This window comes from Etheostoma spectabile, chromosome 9 (assembly GCF_008692095.1).
Source record: "Etheostoma spectabile isolate EspeVRDwgs_2016 chromosome 9, UIUC_Espe_1.0, whole genome shotgun sequence".
NCBI lineage: Eukaryota > Metazoa > Chordata > Actinopteri > Perciformes > Percidae > Etheostoma > Etheostoma spectabile.
The window spans coordinates 13633923-13655892 of record NC_045741.1 but is presented as its reverse complement, the minus strand read 5'-3'; the positions used below and the strand labels follow the sequence as shown (position 1 = coordinate 13655892).

General features: G+C 41.2%; 2 protein-coding genes across 5 annotated transcripts in view; one reads left to right on the top strand and one right to left on the bottom strand.

Annotated features, from left to right (window-relative positions):
* Window positions 1–690: 690 nt before the first annotated feature.
* Window positions 691–15252, top strand: ivns1abpa (influenza virus NS1A binding protein a). Of its 3 annotated transcripts, none has more exons than XM_032524935.1 (15): window positions 691–941; window positions 5663–5953; window positions 6161–6294; window positions 6850–7019; window positions 7112–7187; window positions 7277–7450; window positions 8942–9067; window positions 10710–10820; window positions 11379–11520; window positions 11768–11992; window positions 12279–12400; window positions 12686–12812; window positions 13187–13318; window positions 13613–13786; window positions 14069–15252. In XM_032524935.1, the coding sequence occupies exons 3-15, from the start codon at window positions 6184–6186 to the stop codon at window positions 14329–14331; spliced, it is 1953 nt and encodes a 650-aa protein (XP_032380826.1). In that variant the 5' UTR covers window positions 691–941; window positions 5663–5953; window positions 6161–6183; the 3' UTR covers window positions 14332–15252. The 3 variants fall into 3 exon arrangements, with proteins under 3 accessions (XP_032380826.1, XP_032380827.1, XP_032380828.1); XM_032524936.1 differs by lacking the exon at window positions 691–941 and adding an exon at window positions 3215–3456; XM_032524937.1 differs by lacking the exon at window positions 691–941 and adding an exon at window positions 4955–5085.
* Window positions 15253–16596: 1344 nt separating this feature from the next.
* The window catches only part of swt1 (SWT1 RNA endoribonuclease homolog), a 23472-nt gene continuing 18098 nt past the window's right edge, over window positions 16597–21970 (bottom strand). For both annotated transcript variants that reach the window (XM_032524888.1, XM_032524887.1), the window contains exon 17: window positions 16597–17938. In XM_032524888.1, coding sequence (XP_032380779.1) covers window positions 17830–17938 — 109 coding nt within the window. In that variant the 3' untranslated portion in view covers window positions 16597–17829. The remainder of the gene's footprint in view (window positions 17939–21970) is intronic.

Below are 21970 nucleotides of genomic sequence, written 5' to 3'. Positions count from 1 at the left end.
ATATATGTTTAGTAGACCTTGAGAATGATTTCTAGTGATGCTCCGTGTTTGTGTCTGCTGAGTGCTTTGAGGTGGTTGAGTCTTTGGTTTCCTTGTTTTTCGAGATTATTGATGTGGGTGGTCCATGACATGTTTCTTTGAAATGAAACCCTGCTAAAGTGTCCTAAAGCAAAGTGTTTATCCTCTCTGACCTTACTCTTGAGGGCAATGTGGATATTGATTACTTATATAAAGCTATGGGTACATATTTATAAAATAATATAGGCTATTGTATAAACAAAAGAGGTGGGCGGATGGCAGGGTGTGTTTGGTATGATCGGGTCGGTATAATCAAGCATTGAGTAAAAATAGAGATGAAATTCTGACAAAACTTTGATGAACTTTTGTGATTGCTTTTTGTTTGTTGTTGTGTTTGATTGTTTGATGTACTTCCTGGTACCTAATCATGATGACACACGAAATTTATGATAATACAAAACAAAGAACAATAAAAAAGTAAAATTATAATATATATAAAATATATATATATATTATATATATATTATATATATATATATATATATATATATATATATATATATATTAGCCACTAGTACACACTATATCCTAGATTCTCCGTGATTAAACCCTCTCTGACTGTATTACACCCTGGATTTCATCACTTTTTAGAGAAGGAGCAGGCTTTGTAGGACCGCCCACTGTTGGTTGCGTCACAGGGCGGACGCACAGTTGTTACCGGGAGCGCGCTTGCCATTCTGTCAGATCTAGTCCAAACTAGACTGAGTGGACGTGCTACTTCTTCCACAAAGAGGGAACAGACATCTACTACTAGCCTAATAAGCCGTGCCTCTAGCCGCGTTGCGTCTTTGCTGTAACTCAATCCAACCAACTCTGAATTTGCATTAAATATGTCTAATATCGTTTGCTGTCAAACGCCTCAGGTAAGATTTGTTCTCTCTTTAAGTCAAAAAGGAAATTCTGCTGTGTAACCGCTTTGTCAAGTAACGTTAACATCGCTGTTAAAATGTGGAGAAATCGTTCAATTTACCATTTGTTACAGCAAATGTTTAATTACATGAGTCCGTCTTTCTTTCAACTTTAACAAATATTGACCTTATAGCAAGATATTTATTTTGCTTTTAAGAATGAATGGTAACGTTAGCTAGCTGCTGTCTCTGCTCAAGCTGGATGGAAATTGCTGGAAATACCCAGCTAGCTATTGTAACGTTATTGGCGCGGATATATCACAAACGGTTCCCGTATACAGCTAGCGTTAACTATAATGACGCAGATATTTGGCTCACAATTAGTTAGTGAAGCTAGTTTTTTCGTTGAGCACGGACACTGACAGACGACCGAATGTATTCAGCATGGTCCAATTTAATAAATTCAACCGGTGTGGCTGTCTCATGGCTTCTCATCCTAGCTAGCAGCAGGTTGTCTAGCTAACGTTAGAAGGCATGTGCACTAGCTTCCAGACCTCTCCATCTCTTTCCAGGTTTCTAACTTTAGCTTGGCACCCACTGGGTGGCTAACATATTTCTGCTTTTGTAATTCGCGTCAAAAAGTCAAGCAAATCCGATTCTTTTCAGGGGGACGGAGGGTTCCTTCTCCAGCTTCTGGTGGCGGGATGAATGTAGCTAACGTTACAGACTAGCTAGCTGTAACGACTCCTGACAAATCGTCAGACAACGTGGCCCTGGTAACTTAACGTTACAGTTCTTCACCAGAGGAGGAGGCAGGCATATGAATGATATTGCTTTGCAGCAATAGTCAAACACAGTATACTCGGGGGCAACTGTAAGAGTTGCCCACTGGGGTAGCTATGGCATGATAGGGATAACATAGCATGGGTACATGCATCTTGTCCTTTACTCACCCTCCATTTAGTGCCGTATTGTGTCAGATTTAATGGGCTGTGACCAGTCTCCTTGCCCTAATATTGACGCGCCACTGTTTCTGTCAACATTGAGCATTATTGGCTGTACTGTATCGATTTTCAAGTTAAAGGAAATTGCATTAGTGTAACATTATAGTGTCAGTCGGCTGCATGTTGCCTTGCATAGTATTTGACCTACTGTGCTTTTAATCCGATTCTGAGGCAGGCAGCTAAGTGGAAAATTTCCAAATAACACACTGTAGATTAGTGATTTTATGAAAAAGAGGAAACAAAAAATAGTATTGTTATCTGAGTTTTGCTAGTGTTTTGATTTTTTTTTTTTTTTTTTTTTGTCTTTAGACTCACAACCAATACAATATTTACTGCCTACCTCATTTTTTTTATTGTCACACCCTTAATAGATTCCCTCGTTCAAGATGTGTTAAATATAGCAGTACTGTACATTTCGGAGTGTTCCACATCGTAAAACTGGGTAAAATATCCAGCAATGCTTCTCTTCACCACCGGAGGGGTGTCTAACAGGCATTGATTGTTCAGTGTCAGGCCTGCACTTTTTTGACCGACTATCAGGTGGAAAAATGAAGAGAGAAAATACATTCAGGGCTGCCCTCTGTGACAACGTTGTGAACAATCTCACTTGTTCTCTTTGAAGCCTTTTGTTCTCTCTTCTTTTGTTGGCTAATTTCTAAGGGTATGCCCCAATATCCACATTTGCAGCTCGAGAGAGAGAGAGAGAGGAAGGAGGAGAGGAGGAGAGAGGAGAGAGAGAGAGAGAGAGAGAGAGAGTGAGAGGAGAGAGAGAGGAGAGGAGGAGGAGAGGAGAGGAGAGACGAGAGTGAGAGAGAGGAGGAGAGAAGGAGAGAGAGAGAGAGAGAGGAGGAGAGCGAGAAGGGAGAGAGAGGAGAGGGAGGGAAGAGAAGATTTGATTGACGAGGGGGGCGGAGGGAAGAGGGAAGAGATGCGAGCGGCGAGGAGGGAGAGAGAGAGAGAGAGAGGAGAGGGAGAGGGACGAGGGAGAAGGGGGGGGGGGGGGGGGAGAGAGAGAGATGATCGGAGATGAGTGATGGGAGGAGGGGAGGGGGAGGAGGAGAGAGAGAGAGGAGTGAGGAGAGAGAGCTTTTTTTTCCCTATTCCTACTTTACTTTTGACATGAATCTAGTGTCCACACAAATGACCAAAATGTCAACCTTTTCCCTAGAAAGCAACAATTTAATACATTGTCAGCATAAGATTTGCTTAACATAGCAGTTTATGTTGCCAGACATCATTCCTGAATTGCTATTTGCTGATTCCCAGAGTAACACTGGCCACAGCGTGAGAGTGTCTTATCAGTTTACCAAAGATTATTTAATCACAGCTGTGATTAAGACTGCTCTGTTTTAAAGAATTATTCAGAGAGCTCAAGGCGTGGCTTGCCTGGCAGAGTGTTGGGTAAGTGTAAATGAGAGGGGAACAAGGCAACAGGCGAGCACAGTGGACCCAAACGAGGAGGTGTTGGGCTTTTGAGCCTTCACAAGGAACCTTCTGCTAGATGTTGCATCACAGCTCAAAACTGGGTCAATGTTTTTTCCACACACACACACAAACAGGCTGAATTATAGCTTTCCATGCTATTCAGTACAATACATAAAGACCATATTCTAGCATGTGCCATCATGTTTTAGCTTTTATTAGCCTACCCGTAAAAATCTCTGGTACACCTCCCAGCTGTCTTAGATTGGTAGTTTAACACATCCGCCAACACACCTCATTGCCAAATCTGAAACAGTCATGCAGCACCTTATTGTTCCTTTGCATTGTGCTGTTTGTTGTCAAAGGACAGACAAAAAAATTAAAATGCAGTTGGAGGTCAAGTAATCGGATCCCAACATAATTACTCTTGTTTTTTTTATTTTGTTTTTTTTTTATACACAACTTGTGGTTTTCAGTTTAATATGTGACAGAATTTGAGTATTTTGTTGTCAATCTGGTACAGTTTATGCATGTATTTGTGCTTTGTGGGTGATTTTTAAATATTGTATTTGTGGTATTTTCAGATAACGTACAAGTCATTACATTTATATTGTTTAATCTAAGAAGGGGTGAATGAAAGGTTAGCGTTTGGCACCTGATTGGCATTGTGATTTACTCTTTCAACCAATTGCTTGGCACCTTTTTTTCAAATGCAGTTGTTATAGATTGTTACAGAAAAGAATACGAAAAGCGTTGTCACAGTAAGTTACACTTATGTGGAGACAGATATTGTCAAACACCTCTTAGAGCATGTTACTTTGAGGAGTAGAGATCTGTTTTTATCTGTTACATGTTTTTTTAGGCTTCATCATTGACAGTACTAATGTTGTAGTTCTGCACACAAACTAGATGATTTTAATAAAACTTCTAGCACAATTATTTACATGCTGCTACTGAATGTGCCACTGACAACAGCTAGAGTCAGTACATTATATACGCAGCAGTTGAGTATATCGCAGCCTTTTCTAATGAGAATCATCGCATGCAAGTTGGATACATAACACTATCACAATGCTGGACTACCCAAGAAAGCCATGTCACATGGACTGTGGATACATTTTCAAAGTATGGGCAGCTGCTGTGGTGCATCTTGTCCTCTCTCCCCATATATGTATAGTAATAAAGCTGTTGGGACTGCAGCGCAATTTATTGACTGAGCTTCAGATTGCAGATGGCATCATGATTAGGCACAGGATTACGTCAGTTGTGTAAATTTTTGCTGTAAATATCTGTTTGGTACAAGTGAGCTCTGTGTTTTTGTTTGGCTCAGCATGGACTGCCGGAGGGTTTGAAGTTATTGCAACCTAAACTCTTAGATAGCAGAATGCATTCTTAAGATGGAGAGATATGGGATGATCTATAGTAGCTGTGGTGTGTGGAGGTAGGTGGGTGAGTTACATGATGGCCAACCACAATTCATAGCAACGCATAACAGACATCACTGTATCTCTACAGTTGACTGGCTGTGGAAATTCTTGACACAAGTTGTTACCTCCTGCATTTTTCTTATAGGCCATTGCTTGGATGAAAGGGTTCCTATAGGGAGGAGCCAGTCAAAGGGGCTTGTCACATAAGAAAATTGTAGTGGCCTTGCTTCAGAGAAAGTGGAGACAGAGCTCAAGCCATGAAACGGATTAAACGGTTTTGCTCGACCTGGTGAGACGCATCAGCAGGTGTGGAGATTTAAAGCGGTAAATAGAGGGTGTTGTAAGGGAGGAGAAATAAGACATGGGCTTAGCTAACAACGCTGTACACCTTTTGGTTTGCAGCAAATCAGAAATACTTTATTGATCCCTCTGTGTTACCGTTGCTCAGATATTAGAAATATAAGAAATATAAATAAAGAAATACAAGGAGTGTGGATATTTACAGTTAAAGGAATATTATGATACATATATTGGGATCAAATGCTTAATTCCAGTTTTCTTTCTGAATTCTATGAGGATAATGTGATCAGATATGACCAACATATCCTGAATGAGATCTATTCTTAAATTTTGTATGCATGTGGGTAAAATAAAAACATTGTGTACTCTGTAGTACTTCATGTTTTGGGAAATGGCTTGTGAAAAGGACGCTGGAAGAAGGGAGTAGCGGGCAGTGTTCTCAACTGCCTTCCCGTGTGCAAGTTTGCCTTGATTTACCACGTGGAACTAACTCATGCTAGTGTTGCATGGGTGCCAAGAATAGGCCTTCTCTCTTCTTGTAAAAAGAAAAATTAACAAACCCTTTTTTCTCCTTTTCTTCTAGGTTATAATGTATGACCAACACAGAATACGTACAACTCTATAGCCAACGGGATCCCGAGGACTTGATTACAGTCGCTTCAAGCCTGCTAGTTTGTCCGTGCGGCTGCTCCCCTTCTCCCTTCTGCTCACGGCCATTTAGTCAACTGGCATTTCTTCTAACAACTTCCCATCCCTCTTCCTGGGTGAAGAAAACTTGAGTTCCACTGTGATCTCAGTCTGCTTTGCCTATTGCCTACCTTCAGTTCCACTCTCAGCAGTGTTGCTTCCCTGGATTTGCATTATTCTCTATTAGGTAAGGCCATAGGACAGATTATAATACACAATGCACATTAGGGGCACCTAATCCTCTTTCTGGTCATCAATTAATAAAGACGGCTATAACAATGTTACATGGCTGAAAGCATGTAAGAGAGGGCAAAAGACAAGCATGCTGGGTATAATTGCTTTACTTGGCAAACATTTTTTATTTATTATTTTTTACCTTACCTTTCTTCTGCAGGCATAATATCAAAATTTACCAAGATGATTCCAAACGGCTATTTGATCTTTGAGGATGAGAGTTTCCTGGATTCCACCGTGGCCAAAATGAACGCTCTAAGAAAGAGTGGTCAGTTCTGTGATGTTAGACTGCAGGTATGGTTAATGCAAACACACACACACACACACACACACACACACACACACACACTTTTTCAGAGAAGCCATATAATCATTCTGTAAAACATACAAGGGAATGGTGCACTGTAAGGGGTAAAATGATAAACATGTTGATGGATTCAAACAGTTTGAGATGTGCAAGATGTCAGGACAACATGGGGGGCTTAATGCATTCCTGTAATTCGCGTACATTAGTGCATGTACACTTAGAAACAACAAAAAGACTTGACTGTTTACTTCATTGTTCCTGTTACGTTTTCGTTGCTCTCATGTCTTAACCCGCCGTTTAGATCTCGGAGAAATGGAATTGGCGTTTTAAAATTGTTATTGAGGAAAAAGGGAATCAAATGGCTTTGATTTTTATCAGTTGATCATGTTGCTTTTATTCTATTCTGTCAATCAATGTTGTGTTTTATTTCTGTAGTTCACTTGATGCTAAAACATGAATATCATGTTTGGTGGTAGTTTCCTTTTTAACAAACTCATAGACACCCTAATTGCTTGTCTTCTTCTTTCTCTTCATTTGTCCAGGTGTGTGGTCATGAGCTGATGGCTCACCGTGCTGTTCTGGCTTGCTGCAGTCCATACCTGTTTGAGATCTTTAATAGTGACATTGAGCCTCACGGAGTCTCGCATGTCACTTTTGAGGACTTGGACCCAGAGGCTGTGGAGATCTTGCTCAATTACGCCTATACTGCCCAGTTAGTAGCACTTTGACCTTTTTCCTCTTATCTCATCTCTGATCTCAGCAATTGACAACCTTCTCATTCTTTTTGTCTTCTCTGTGTTGCAGGCTAAAGGCGGATAAGGAACTGGTCAAGGAAGTTTACTCTGCAGCCAAAAAGTTCAAGATGGAGCGAGTCAAACAGGTATGTTTTTAATCACATTGTGATACAATTTTGGTCACATGATTTTTGCAAGTTACAAATAACTTTAACACATCCCACTCACTTCTTAGATTTGTGGCGACTACCTGCTGTCTAGAATGGATTCCCAGAGCGCCATCTCTTTTCGGAACTTTGCCAGCTCTATGGGAGATGTCAGAGTTTTGGCCAAGGTGGATGCCTTTATCCAGGACCATCTACTGGAAGTGTCTGAACAGGAGGACTTCCTCAAACTTCCCCGCCTCAAGGTACTAGCTTAAATTTTCACACATGCCTTAATGATTTTAAGTATTTTATTGTCAGTGGTACTAATAAAGTTATATATGATTTGAAAGAGTTGGTGCCATTCTGCTTATGAAGCTACAAGGCTACACAGGTTGAGAGTTCTCTATTCTTGTCCACCTTGACTCCTGCACTAAAACTAACAAGCGTTGGTGGTCTTAAATTGAAAGACACACGTTGGATTAAGTTTTTGTATTTTTAACTTTTTGATTTTGACATGAGATTAACAATACTTAAGATATACATGTGCATCTTTATAGATTTCCCTACTGCTAAAGCCTGCTGAGAATGTATATAGGGCAGGGGACTTTTAAACATATGCAATAGTAAGGACTAGTAGAGAGGGGGAACAATGTATAGGTTTTTATTCAACATGGGGACTGCACTGGATACTTTAACTAGTTGAGGTTGTCCAAGTCAGATGAATAGAAGGAAGTTGTGGCCTTCATTGTGCTTAACCCTGATTTAGGATTGTACATTAACTGGGAGTAGAGGTAATGCTAAAATGATAATTTGGTTGGTCATACAATGAATCACTATCTGACTGTGAAATATCTATTAAATACCAAACTTTTGTTAATTACAGCTTCTCAAATGTAAAGATTTGCTGGTTCTGTCATTGTAACAATAATAGGCAGTGATGGCTCTAAAGGTTAGAGAAGAGAGCTTGTGACAGGGAGGTTGTCGGTTCAATTCTCAGACCAACAGGATGAAATAGAGCAGCACTTGTCCCTCCCACATTACCACCACTGAGGTGTCCTTGAGCAAGGCCCTTAACCTCAAAACCGCTCTAAGCTGCTCGGTGGCTAGCAGATCAGACTGTGGTTGTACTGGGCAGCTTCCAGGTATGAATGTGTGCAATTTTGTGAATGTGATCAGGGCGTTCCTGCAAAAGAGGCTGCCTGAATAAATAAAGGTTAAATAAAAAAATAGATACCTTGAGGCTTTTTTTATTGGTTAGAACAATCTAAGAAGTGATTGTGAAAAAAATGTTGATGGCTGGCAGTTATTTGGTCCATTAGCTAATTGCTTTTGTCCCATTTGAGTCACTTGTAACAACAAATTATTTAAGACAAGACATGAATTTAGAAAAGCAACCTGAATCTTCAATATTTCTGTTTTTTCAAACATGTCCTGATGAATCCATGATTAATCCAAACCTAAAATATTTTGCACCAGGAGCTCACTGGTTTAATTAGTGGTGTGAATGTTTCTGAAGCAACTTAATATGATACAAAAGGTGAATCATGCCATTATGGCAAAATTAAGGAAATATACAGGTAATTAATCACATGTACCTAATTCTAAGATAAATAATAATCAGCCTTTAAGACCATGTTTTCCAGTGAACAAGAAGAGTTTTGGAATTTATTTCTTCAGTAAAGCTCGAGTAAAGTCACTTTATTCCTACTGTGTGTAAATCTAACTCCTGTTTCATCTCCTTTGTGTGTTTATAGTTAGAAGTAATACTAGAAGACAACCTGACCCTGCCCAGCAATGGCAAGCTCTACTCCAAGGTGCTCAACTGGGTGCAGCGTAGCCTCTGGGAGAATGGAGACCAGCTGGAACGACTGATGGAGGAGGTCAGTACCAGGGCGTGCAGTCTAAACTCACAGACTGATCTTCATTCCCACCCTGCCCCTTCCTTTCCCTCTGACTCCTGTTTTTGACATTAAGAAGTCATTAGGCGGGCTGAAGTAGAAATAGCATGCCATTGTCATGCTGCTATGTCAGGATTGTTCTTTTTTTTTTTCCTCTGGTTTGTTGAGGTTTTTGCAGTAAGAAACTCTGTACCCCTGAACCATACTACAAATTAGAGGTGAGCCAAAAAGAGCTGCTGTTTGTTTCCACTGTTCTCTTTGGGTATGTGGTTGGTTTACATTCAACCCCATCTGAGTATTACAGTGCTCTTCTCCTCTGAAACACAAAAAACACAGGTTCTCAAAGGTGTGACCCTTGATTCTACTGTCTCACTGCCACTTTACTATCTGAACAGGTGCATGTTTTTTGATCCAGCACTAACAGACACTCCTCCCCGTTGATTTATCTCTCCTGTAGGTTTATTAGCAGCAGCAGGAGACCAGACTGAAGAGCCGGGACTGAGCCACCAGGGTAATGAGTCAGAGAAAAGAGAGAGGAGAGGAGCACTACTGCCTCTCAGCAGCCTCTCTTTGCAGCCAAGCAACTCTGTGCTCCCATCTGTCAATGCCACATATACAGATGCACCCCATTTTTGCATTTACCAGAAAACATTGCTCACAAACCTTAAGCAATAAACGCATTAATTGAATGCCCTTTACTGCACATAATAATATACTCTCATACAGGCATACTTCCACTGACCATTCGAGAACCACTCAAATTAGGCATTGGGCAGAAAACAGCAGTGATTGAATTTAAAAATTGTTTTAAATTAAAACAGTGATTTGCCTAGTACAAATATACAAATATTTTATTCCACTGGTCTATAAATTAACCATCCAGGCAAAATTATAATTTTCAGCAACATTTATAAACATTATAGGAGCTGTTTTTTTTTTTTTTTTTTTTCAGCAATTATTTGTATTTTCCCTTCAGATGGGCAACTGAGTGACTTCAACACACATTTCTATTGTATCAGTTTATCTGGCCTCAACAGAACATGTGGCTTGGATTTCTTTTGAGATTTAATCTATTAATGGATAAGATTAGCTTAGCTTGATAGCACTTTCAACAGTGGTACTGTCTTTAGTCATCTGGATTTGACTGCCCGTTGTGGCTGCCATCACAAAGACCAACTTGTTTAGTTAAAGGACTGGTTTCCAAGCAGCAGAGGTGGAAAAAGGGTCACATGCAACCCCTCCTCCTCCTTCTCTTCATTCTTCACAGAAGAACTTTCCAGATGCAGCCGCTCATTCTTCACCGGCTCCCGCTTCCTTTTTAAATTTTTTTAATTTATTTTTTAGATGCAAATTAAGGAGAGCCATTGTCCAATACCTTCTTGAGCTCAAACACTTAAACCACTCTTTGCAGTGGCAGCAGCGTTTGTCTTTTTAAAGGAACCTTTCTATCCAAGTGACTGACGGATCCATGCTTTCGTCCGTGGCCCCCCCCCCCTTCCTCTTCACAGCACTGCCCTCTTCTTCTTCTTCCTCCTCCCTCCCTCCTCTCCTCCCTATGCTGGGGTTCTCAGTGTGTTGCCATGGAGACAGCCACATGGGTGTGTTGTTCCTGTTTGTCTTTCAGGTGCAAACGCTGTACTACTCACCTGACCATAAGCTGGTGGATGGAGGGCTGGTGATTGATGGGCACAGTGAGATGTTTGGTGGCGAGGAGGACCACCTTCAGTTTGTCCAGGTACTCAACAGCTTGTGCCTGGAATCACAAGTCTCGACCACATTTTGCTTGGCAGCGTGTAGCTTTATTTTACCTGCTGAAAACTTGTGCCTGGCCATGCAAAAATACTAAACGGCCTGTGCCTGGCAAGAAGTACATATGGCTCATTTAATACCACAGTTTAGCCTAATAATGTAAAGACCAATGTCAATAGATTATCAAGACGTGAGCTATGTTGCCTGCCTGGCTATGCTGTTGAGCATATATTAAAACTGCTCTTGGATTATTGAAGCTAATCTCAACCAGTTGAATGCGGCAGTATTGGCTGTCTCAGCTTTTTACCCTCTATTTTGAGTTGTGACTCAACTGTGTGCTGTTAGATCGGACTGTAGTGTGGTCTGAGACTGTAGTTTGCAGTGCTGTTGGCTTCAGATGGTGTGAGATTTCAATACTTACTCAATACAAACGTTTACATCAGCTGGATCAAAGTGTAGTGTGGGGTATGATTAGCTGGTGTTGTGGCCACTGGTGGGCCTGTGGTGCAAGCTTGGCTTCTGTAGCTGCACTGTGCTCTTGCAGAAGAAACCCGTACGTGAGAGCACCCAGAGACAGATGAGCTGCAGCTCCTCAGGAAGCCTGTCGCCCTCCAACCCAGCAGCAAATGCCCAGAAACAGACCGGCAGGAGAGAGTGGAAGTACATTGCCTCTGAGAAGACCACAAGTGAGTGTGTGCATTAACTACATGTAAACTGTACAATCAGAACTCTCTTTTACAATACATTTAGTGCACAAGTCATATATGCGGCACAGTTAGTGTGAGATTTAGGTCAGAAGTCTGGCAGCTTCAAGACATTCAAAAGTAACCCACTTTACTTGAAAGGACATGGCACCTGAATTCTGAGCTTAATTGCAAACCATATTTTATCCTCAACTCAAATGTCTCTAACAATCTCCAATCTTACCTCTAGACAACACCTACCTGTGTCTGGCTGTGCTGGACGGTGTGTTGTGTGTGATCTTCTTGCACGGTCGCAGCAGCCCTCAGACATCTCCCTCTGCCACCCCCTGCCTGATGAAGAGCCTCAGCTTCGAGGCCCAGCCCGAGGAGCTGGAGGAGCAGCCGCTCTCACCCATGCATTACGCTCGCTCTGGCCTGGGCACCGCAGCCCTTAACGGAAAACTCATCGCAGCAGGTTAGTAGTAAACTGGGTTAGAACGTTAGAATAGATTATGATATTGTGTGTGTATATAATTGGAGCTAAAAAAGGTTTGGGCTACACAGGAAGCAACATACTTCTCTCTTGGCTTAAGAGACAAACCTTACCTTCTATTGCTGAGTTTCTTTGTGTAGCCCAAGTGTAATCAATGTCTATGCCAAACTTATCTGGACATTAGTGTCTTAAATACTTGATGTTTAAAAGGCGGTTGTGTAAAAAAAGGGAAAACCACAGCGCCACTATAACCTTGATGTTTCCGCAGGAGGCTACAACAGAGAAGAGTGTCTGAGGACTGTGGAGTGTTATGACCCCAAAGAGGACCGCTGGACCTTCATCGCTCCCATGCGGACTCCAAGGGCTCGATTTCAGATGGCTGTGCTCATGGTACAGTTTACTGTTCATCTTTATCATATTTCTTTGACTCTACAATGAAATGACATGTTGGATGTTGGCCTAGGACTGGATTTATCCAGGTTTCAATAGTCTTGTGCAAATACTAGGTGTTTTGCTATTACCTGTCCAAATAATTAGGTTTCTAAAGTCTGTTAACAAAATGTCAGTCGGCCATTGTAGTTCAAAGTATATAAGGCAACCAAAATCTAAATTAGTGTTAAGGTGTCAGGTCAATGTGTCATCATCTAGTGACTTGTCCATTCCAACCATTTACAGGGTCAGCTGTACGTGATTGGAGGTTCAAATGGACATTCTGACGAGCTGAGCTGCGGGGAGACGTACGACCCACATGCTGATGAGTGGGCTCAAGTACCAGAGCTGAGGACAAACCGCTGCAATGCAGGTCAGTCCCTCCTGCAAGGATTAATAAAAGGATTATTGAATTTAAAGTGCTTATATTGTGCTTTTTGGCTTATGACTCCGAACAAAGATTTAAGAGAAGTGCAATGCCTCACTCTGTAGCTTAAACGGAGAGCTCAACACGCAGGGTGAAAAGAGGAGCTGCAGCAATGTGCAGTACAAGAAAAATGGGGTGTTTTCTGAAAATTAAACCATGTAAACCTATTCTGATATGACCTCTGAATACAATTGAAAATGAGCATTATATGAGCACTTGAATGATTTTTATCTAGGAATACACTTAAAGTAGCATTTGTTACTGACTTCAGGCTGTTTTGCCTTTTTACAGTTGTTCATTCCTGTCCTCTTTGTTTAAAGGTGTCTGCTCATTAAACAACAAACTCTTTGTTGTGGGTGGGTCGGACCCCTGCGGGCAGAAGGGCCTGAAGAACTGTGATGCTTTTGACCCTGTGACCAAAATCTGGTCCAACTGTGCCTCCCTCAACATCAGTACGTGTCCACACAGTCCCACATACACTCAGAACCTTCCCTTTGACAGTTATAACATGGTCTAACCCCAAGCATAAAGCTGAATAATATCTTTTTCAGCAAAATGGCATTTATTTTTTATAAAAAGCTTTAATTATTCCCTCTGGGAAATTGGATTGTTGGCGCAAACCGTACATTATGTTTAAGAACAAGCCCAAAAGTAGGATAACTATTCCTCAAAGAACAGCTCTTGTGATATTTGCAGCCTGAGGGGAAACTAGGAGAGTTGTATTCATCAAGCAAATTTTATTTCAGGGAGGCACCAGGCAGCATTGTGTGAGTTGGATGGCTTCATGTATGTGATTGGAGGGGCGGAGTCGTGGAACTGCCTCAACACTGTGGAACGCTACAACCCTGAGAACAACACCTGGACCCTGATAGCCCCCATGAATGTGGCTCGCAGGGGGGCCGCTGTTGCTGTCCATGCAGGTAAGTCCAACAGCAAACGTGTGGGTGTGGGGAACAGCTCAGTTGGTAGAGCGGGCACCCATATATAGAGGTTTACTCCTTGACGCAGCGGGCCCTGGTCTGACTCCGATCTGGAGCTCTTTGTTGCATGGCATTCCCCCTCTCTCTCCCCTTTCAGCTGTCCTAAAATGCCCCAAAAATTATCTTTAAAAGTAAAAAAAAAAAAAGAAGCTAACCGTTATGAATTTGAGTGATTCATTTTTTTTGGGTCATTAGGCTGATGATGTCTCTCACTCTGTCCAGGCAAACTATTTGTTGTTGGCGGCTTCGATGGCTCCCACGCGCTTCGCTGTGTGGAGGTTTACGACCCCGCCCGCAATGAGTGGAGGATGCTGGGTAGCATGACCTCTTCCCGCAGCAATGCGGGCGTGGCCATCCTGGGAGAAACCATCTACGCTGTGGGCGGCTTCGATGGAAACGAGTTCCTCAACACGATGGAGGTGTACAACCTCGAGACAGATGAGTGGGACGACTGCACCAAGGCCCTGTCTCCCCTCTCCGACTAAAGAGGGGGAAGACGAGGAGGAGGAAGGGAGTTGGGAGTTTCACAGTGCTTCACCTTTTCCAAACTAACAGGCTTAGTGACGTAATCGTGTTTCGTGATGTTCTGTATGTGTGTATGAGCGGATATGTGTGGGTGGGGATAGGGGTTGTTGGGATGAGGGGTCTTCAGTGAAGGCTGGCTTATAATTAGAGGGTGGGGTGGGGAGAAGGGGTGGGTTGCCAAGAGCAACATGAAGCCTTTGCATATTGCATACAATGTTTTTCGTGCTGTATATATTTTATTTCTTCCTCATTTTTTTTGTCATATGCCAACATTTAATACACTTAGTGCTTTTCTTCTCTAGAGTTGAAAGGTTTGTCACTTGAGGGTTTTCAGATGAGCTAGCAGTGTTTGGTCACTTGGAATGTGGTAGTATGGAGTGGTGACAATTGACTTTTAAAAGTTAAGTTTTATTTAAGAAGTTTCTGTTGTGGAAATGTAATTTTGCTCACATTTAAAGGTCAGTGGTTTGAAGCCTTACTCAAAGTTGATAAACACCTCATGGCTTTTTTTTTTGTCATTTTAAACCAGCTGGATTGCTTTATGAATCTTAAGATGGCCTTTTTTATATTTTTTATACACTTGCTGATTTACTGATAAAATAAAAAGTAGTAGCAGACAGCTTCAAGTCAACGACTCTAACCAGTGCCAGTTTTAGTAACTATTTTTTGTGCACACACCACATGCACAACCATGCTTCTGCTAACCAAACTTTTGTTATTGTGAATTTAACTAATTAATGTATGTAGAGATGCAGTATCCTGAAAATCCTTTTTTCTTTTGTGTTTTTAAAGTGTCAGGCATGGGCAGATTCTTCTGGAAGAAATGTTGGAATGAGAATTACATTTATAACATTTCTTAATTAATAAATCATTTAAATCAGGTTTTTGTCTAATTTTTTTAAATGTATGTTTTTAAGTAATAACCTTTTACACGGTTATCATTTAGATTAAAGTGACAGCGGTTTGTCGTAGATCAGCAGCTGAACCAGCTGCTTCAAGCCTGGACTAAGTTTCCAACAGCTGATACTAAATTTAGACTTTACTACCTCGTCGTCCCCCCTCCCCCCCCCTGTGTCCTGGTCACTGCAGCCTGAGCCTACAGTGACACCATTTCCCCAGGGACTACCACACTAAGCTCCTCTAAGTGTCTTTTAGGAGAGATTATACTAAACTGGCTAACAGACCCCTGCAGTAAGGGATGACTAGTCGCTGTGGGAGTGTTGAGAGGACCAGCTGCATCTGCGTGACCTCAGACATCACTGACTGCCAACAGCTGATTAAATCCCTACCCTGCGCCCAATCACAAGTTAGTCCGATCATTTCTGCCGACACACCTGACAGTCACAGCAAAAAGCAGCAGATGGGCCACATTCTACAGGAAGCAGGGACTACTAAATACAAGGACACGGGTGAGCCTGTACTCTCAGATTTGCATGGCAAAAAAAATCGCAGGTATAGTTCTTTGGCACGGACTGCTCCGGCAGGAAAATGGTTTCAACTTTAGAAATGAAGAAATAAGGACATTTGAAATTCAATGCACACTTTTATAAATGATTACGTAGGAAAATGTAACACGCAGGAAACACATGGGGGGGGGGGAGAGTCAAAGTTAGATTCCACCTTTACGTGTTCAGTAACAGCTGAGTCTGCGTAGTGTCCAACTTTGCAATAAGTTAATGAGACAGGAAGTTCAATGACTTCAGCTCATTGGCCCTCGTAACCTGTTCTCCCTACACCTGCATGGTGTCAGGTGCTTTGGCCTCGCTGTCACAGAAGCAGGAGGTGTAATCTCAGCCCGCCTGCTGGCGTCACCTGCACTCTAATCCCCTTAGTCACCACACACACGCAACCCCATGCACTCACACTCAGGCTATCAATCACGGCACACATACTAGATTAGCCTGTCCTAAAACTACAGTAAATACCACAAGAAAAGCAATTCTACAAGATTAAGTCACTGTTACTGAGGCTACATTCGTTTGGAAATCAATGATGAAGCATAGTGTAAATTCTGGCAGGTCACGGAGTCGAGCTCGGTTATTATCTCAGCTCTCAGCTCACAGCTGACAGTTCCTAAAACCAGCACACCAGCTGATGGCTCAGCTGATTCCCTCTTTTGATTGGATTTCCAAATAGCACATGAATTTATTTTGACAAAGTGGTCCTGACTGAACTACTCAAAGATCAGTGGAAGCAAACGGTGAACAAAAGAAAAATAAAATCTCTCATAAGACAGAATTCAAAACATTTAATGTCTTGTTGTAAACATTCAAGTCTTTTACATAAAATATATATTTTGTGTTCTCAAATTATTTACATTTCTACTTAAAAATCAACCAAAACTAGCAAAATCTGAACACTCACTGGTTTTCCAACTAGACTCTATTAAAGTTGTGTTCATTATCATTTATGATGATGCGTGACAACCCCACCAATAGCTTTATTAAACAAAAAATAAATAAATAGCCATTTGGTTTCAGCTTTTCACTGGGACTGTGAGACAACCTGTTGGTTGAAGCTCAAAAGATCTCACTCTCTATCAAGAGTTAATGCTTTTAGATACATTTGCTGTTGTGTAAAGTCTAAATCATTCTGTGTGACTATTTAATTTGGTAAAACAAATATGAAAAAAAAATTATTAAGATGGTTCGCTTAGCGTAGCACAAAGACTCAGCAACTCAGCGATTTCTTTAAGCCCAGTGAAATGAAGCTTTTGGTGAAGTTGAACAATCAAATAATGAACTATGAATAAACTGCAAAATAGGGTCGGGGATGAAAAGTAGTGAACAGACATTAACATATAGTTAAATATAGTCATTAAAAGAAATCTGTTGTCACAGTGGCCCGAGGGGTAAACCTAAAACATCAGACAATTTTTGCGTCACCACCACACATTCATACTGCCTAAAAATAAATCGCTAAATAAATATCTAAAAATTCTATGTTTGCACACTAGGTAACAGACTGTGTTTAAAAAAAAAAGTAAATATAAATGTTTAAATAATAAAACTAATGAAAGCCACTGCTGTAATGTACCAAAATAGTACAATATGTTCTGTGCATAAATGTTAGACTTACTAAACTGAAATATAAAATGCCTTGTGAAGGGTGAAAGATGAGAAATCACTGCTCAAGTAGAATATTGGCAGGAGAGATGACGACCAGGTGTGATGTAGCTGTGTGAATATCGGAGGAACTCTAAACTCTAAATAATGTAAAACAGTCAGATACAGAAAATACAAGCTCTGTTTAGCAAATGTAATGCCCTTTCCAATGCCGGAGAACATCCACACATGGGAATTAAAAAAAGGGTACACAGTTACACAGTATGAGCAGAGCCAGAGACCGCTTCAAATTCAAGTGTTTTACTTCAAGTAAAGGATATCGTGTATTCAGCGCATCTGTCTGGCTGATGTGCAGACTCCCTGATCCTGATCCTGATCCTGATCCTGATCCCATCAGGGCAGGGATGTGGTGACGGGGATCTGTTGAGCTGAGGTCCCGACACAATGATCCAGGGCCTCTTTCAGCCCCATTAACTGGTTCCCGCCGACTCTCAGCTTCTCCCTGGGAACACAAGTCACGAGACGAATTAGACGCAAAAAACAGAACAGCGAGCTTGACCGATGGACAAATGGCCATAACGTCCCTACAAACTATATTTTGAGCACAAACATTTCTGAACACTTGAAACTCTGTAGTTGTGTCTTTTGCGGTGGTCGGTCAATGCATCATTCTGCATTAAAGAGGAAAATTTCACTTTATGAGGTTTTTTTTATCATTAATGTGAGTTCCCCCGGCCTCCCCCAGTGGCTAGAAATGGCGATAGGTGTAAACCGATCCCTGGGTATCCTGGTCTGCCTTTGAGAAAATGAAAGCTCAGATGGGCCCATCTGGAATCTTCCCTGTATGTCGTCAAAGGTTACCGCCCTTTTCTCTTCTTTGTCCGCACAGAGAATTGAGCCTGCGTTTTTGAAATGATTCCATCTTTTGTTGTTGTTTCTAATGAGAAAAGTTTATTACTTTATGGATTTCACAAATTTCTGTATGACACGTTATGCCGTAAACCGTTTAAATCTGAGCATGCGCAACTGAGATCTGCACTCGCCTCAAATCGGGTAGTGACACCGCCCTTGAGAAAGAGAAAGACATCATGCTTTGCAAACAAGCAAAGCATGGCAGTTGGTCAAGGCCACATCCCCCCCCCCTTCCTCTCCTCCTCAATAGCATTTAAAGCTACAGACACAGAAATTGCACTAAGGAAAGCTCATTGTGGGACTGGTTCTAGTGACTGTAATTCTGCACCAAGGCTGAATTTTGTGAAAGAGACTTCAGATACAGTATTAGGGGACCACCAAGGCCTATATAAGAGACTTCAGATACAGTATTAGGGGACCACTTAGGTCTATATAAAAGAGTTTTTATATACAGTATTGGGGGACCACTAAGGTCTATAGAGTTTGGATACAGTATTAGGGGACCACTAAGGCCTATATAAAAGAGACTTCAGTAACACTCTTATCGGGACCCTGAGGTCTATATAAAAGAGACTTCAGATACAGTATGGGGACCACTAGGTCTATATAAATGACTTCAGATACAGTATTAGGGACCACTAAGGCCTATATAAGAGACTTCAGATAAGTATTAGGGGACCACTAGGCCTATATAAAAGAGACTTCAGATACAGTATTAGGGGACCACTAAGGCCTATATAAAAGAGACTTCAGTAACACTATTATAGGGACCACTGAGGTCTATATAAAAGAGACTTCAGATACAGTATTAGGGGACCACTAAGGTCTATATAAAATAGACTTCAGATACAGTATTAGGGGACCACTAAGGCCTATATAAAAGAGACTTCAGATACAGTATTAGGGGACCACTAAGGCCTATATAAAAGAGACTTCAGATACAGTATTAGGGGACCACTAAGGTCTATAAAAAAAGAGACTTCAGATACAGTATTAGGGGACCACTAAGGTCTATATAAAAGCATCCAAAAAGCAGCATGTCATTGGACCTTAAATCAACTTTTGAATCTAAATCTGGTTCTTGTGGGGTTGTTTGCACATGTTGCCCACACACTCCTAACAGGGCAGCCTGGTTGAGTTTTTAAATGTTAAACTCTTAATGAATAATAGCCTTTTGTCAGGTAGGCTAAGCTTGCCACAATTCTCAGGTACAGAGCAAATGGGCATGATTTGGTTTTTTTGGTTGCTACAGCCCTATTTGGGGTGTTAGCAAAAGCTAGTGTTAATATACCCTGGTTTTAGTTCTGTTTTTGGTTTAGTTTTAGTTTATTTTTATCCATTCTTACTAGCAGCTTAATGTTTTGAGTTGTGCAACCTCCCGTTGTGTGAACCTGGACGACTCCACACAGACGTCTCGATGAGTTCACTTTCTACGTGCTGCTCATGTTCAGGACAGAATGTCCATAACAGACAAAAGAGCTTCTGTGTGAGCTGCTGCTCCCAGAAGTCCGCTGACAGCTTTTTTTTCACACATTTTCTCCAGCTCATTTACATTTTTCTGGTTATAACAATGCATACATCCAGGCAGTTACAGACGCAAAGACAAAACACTTAACCAGTTTTCACCGTGAACACAAACACATGCGCATGTTGGCTATTGGAGTCTTGGCAACAGCTGCCTAGCAGCGGAGACACTGAGGGAGCTTGTTGCTTGTTTGTGTCCTCCTCTGCTTTGTTTCCAATGGAACATTATGTAACTGCAGGGCGAAGAGAAGGAGGAAAGAAAGAGCAGTGTTTGCCGGCTGTTGACGCCCCCTGTTTTCACCCTACAACCATCCATCCACCTCCTCCTCCTTCATCCGAAAGTGCAGCTGTGTGTTTTTATAACCCATGGAAATCGCAGGTTGTGTTACAAACTCTTCACTCTTGCCTGGTTTAAGCTACTCCCAGATTGTGTTGGTCTGCCACAACAAATGATCTGGTTTTACATTCCAGCATGCTGCATGGACAGAGGGCCCGTGTGACAGGCTTCCTGTCACCGTGTTTACTTGGCTACAACTACGAATTCATTAGTGTGACACAGTGGTCACGACAAAAAGCATCGGGCTCTTGCAGGAAGGATCCCTTAACGCAGTCACACAAAGTCAGTGACGCACATGAATTGTGCAGTCACTGACCCAGACCCACAATGTACACACACAAAGGGGAGATCTGTCCTGCTTCCGTGTGTTACATTACAGCCTATATGTGTTTGATATAATCAATGGATTTCCCCAGGAGACAGCAACAATTTTACACCAAATCAAATATAAAACCACATGATGCATTAAGATGACATAACTGATTACTGTTCTTCTCAAGTCAATCACATTATGCTGCTATAGACACATGGATTATCTCCATGGTGACCAACTCTTGGTCTCCACAATCTACATCTTAATATCAGAGGAAAAAGAAGAACAGTATAATAGTAGGCAAATATGTGCAGGAGGGTTGCTTTTCTTTTTATGAAAGATTATTAATTGATTATCTGGAAACATTAGCTGTATATTTTTTATTTATTTTTTGGTTGGACACATGCTTTGAGATTTTCTCTTGATGCTGTTAACATGAACTGAATTGAAACGAATATTAACTAGCTAAGGCTTTTTTTAAGAGTTTTCCCATTTGACGTTGGTATAAAAGCCAAAAAATTGACCTGACGAGTACAACTCAGTCCCACAGAAAGACTTACAAAGGAAAGCCAGTTAATGACAACAAGGTGGCCCTGGGTTTGCTTAGGATATGTTTGACCTACAAAAAGGTTTGCAAGGGCTTTTGGGAAATTCCAATTAGTAAATGATGAAATAGTATTATACTTTAGTAATATTATGGAATAGAGGATGAAAGAAAAGCTATATTTCCAAGATGGCTATAATCCATTTTTCCTTTTGTTGTTAAAAAATAAAAAGATTGACTTGACAAAGCAGTTTCTCTTCAGTGTAGCTTTTGAAGCAAAAGAACAGAACATTAATTAATTAAAGGCCTTAGGCTTTCTTCAAATCAACAATGATATATAAGACATGTATAAGATATAAGACAATGCTGAAAGGGGCGAACTGCTATGGATAAGGAGCTGGTGTTTAAGGTTGTGTGGCTGAGTCAATTTATTGTATGAGAAACGGTATGCATGTTAAACACTGATGGTTACAAGCCAACTTGACTTCACACACATACAATGTAAGAGAGAGGCGATATCTTACAGCTGAGGTATTTGCTCTCACCTATTGGCTGTGATAATTTGTAGCGAAGCTGTATTAAAACGCATCAGGCAACTATACTGATGCACATCCGCAGGTGAGAAGAACCCAGGTGTAGAAAAATAACAAATGACAATAACAAATAAGTCCACAAACACGTTTCCTAACAACACCAGGGGAGTCACAGACAATTGGAGCACCACACCCATGCAGAGAAAACATCACAAGCAGGTAGAAAGAGATGCAAGGCTGCATTTATTCAAATACTTCTTGGATGTGAATGTCTTCTAGTAGAAGGCGAACTGAGCTTAGAAAAACAGAAACCTGGGAGACCAAATTTGTTTAGTTTGGTTCCATTTCCAACCCACTCTCTTTAAAAAAAA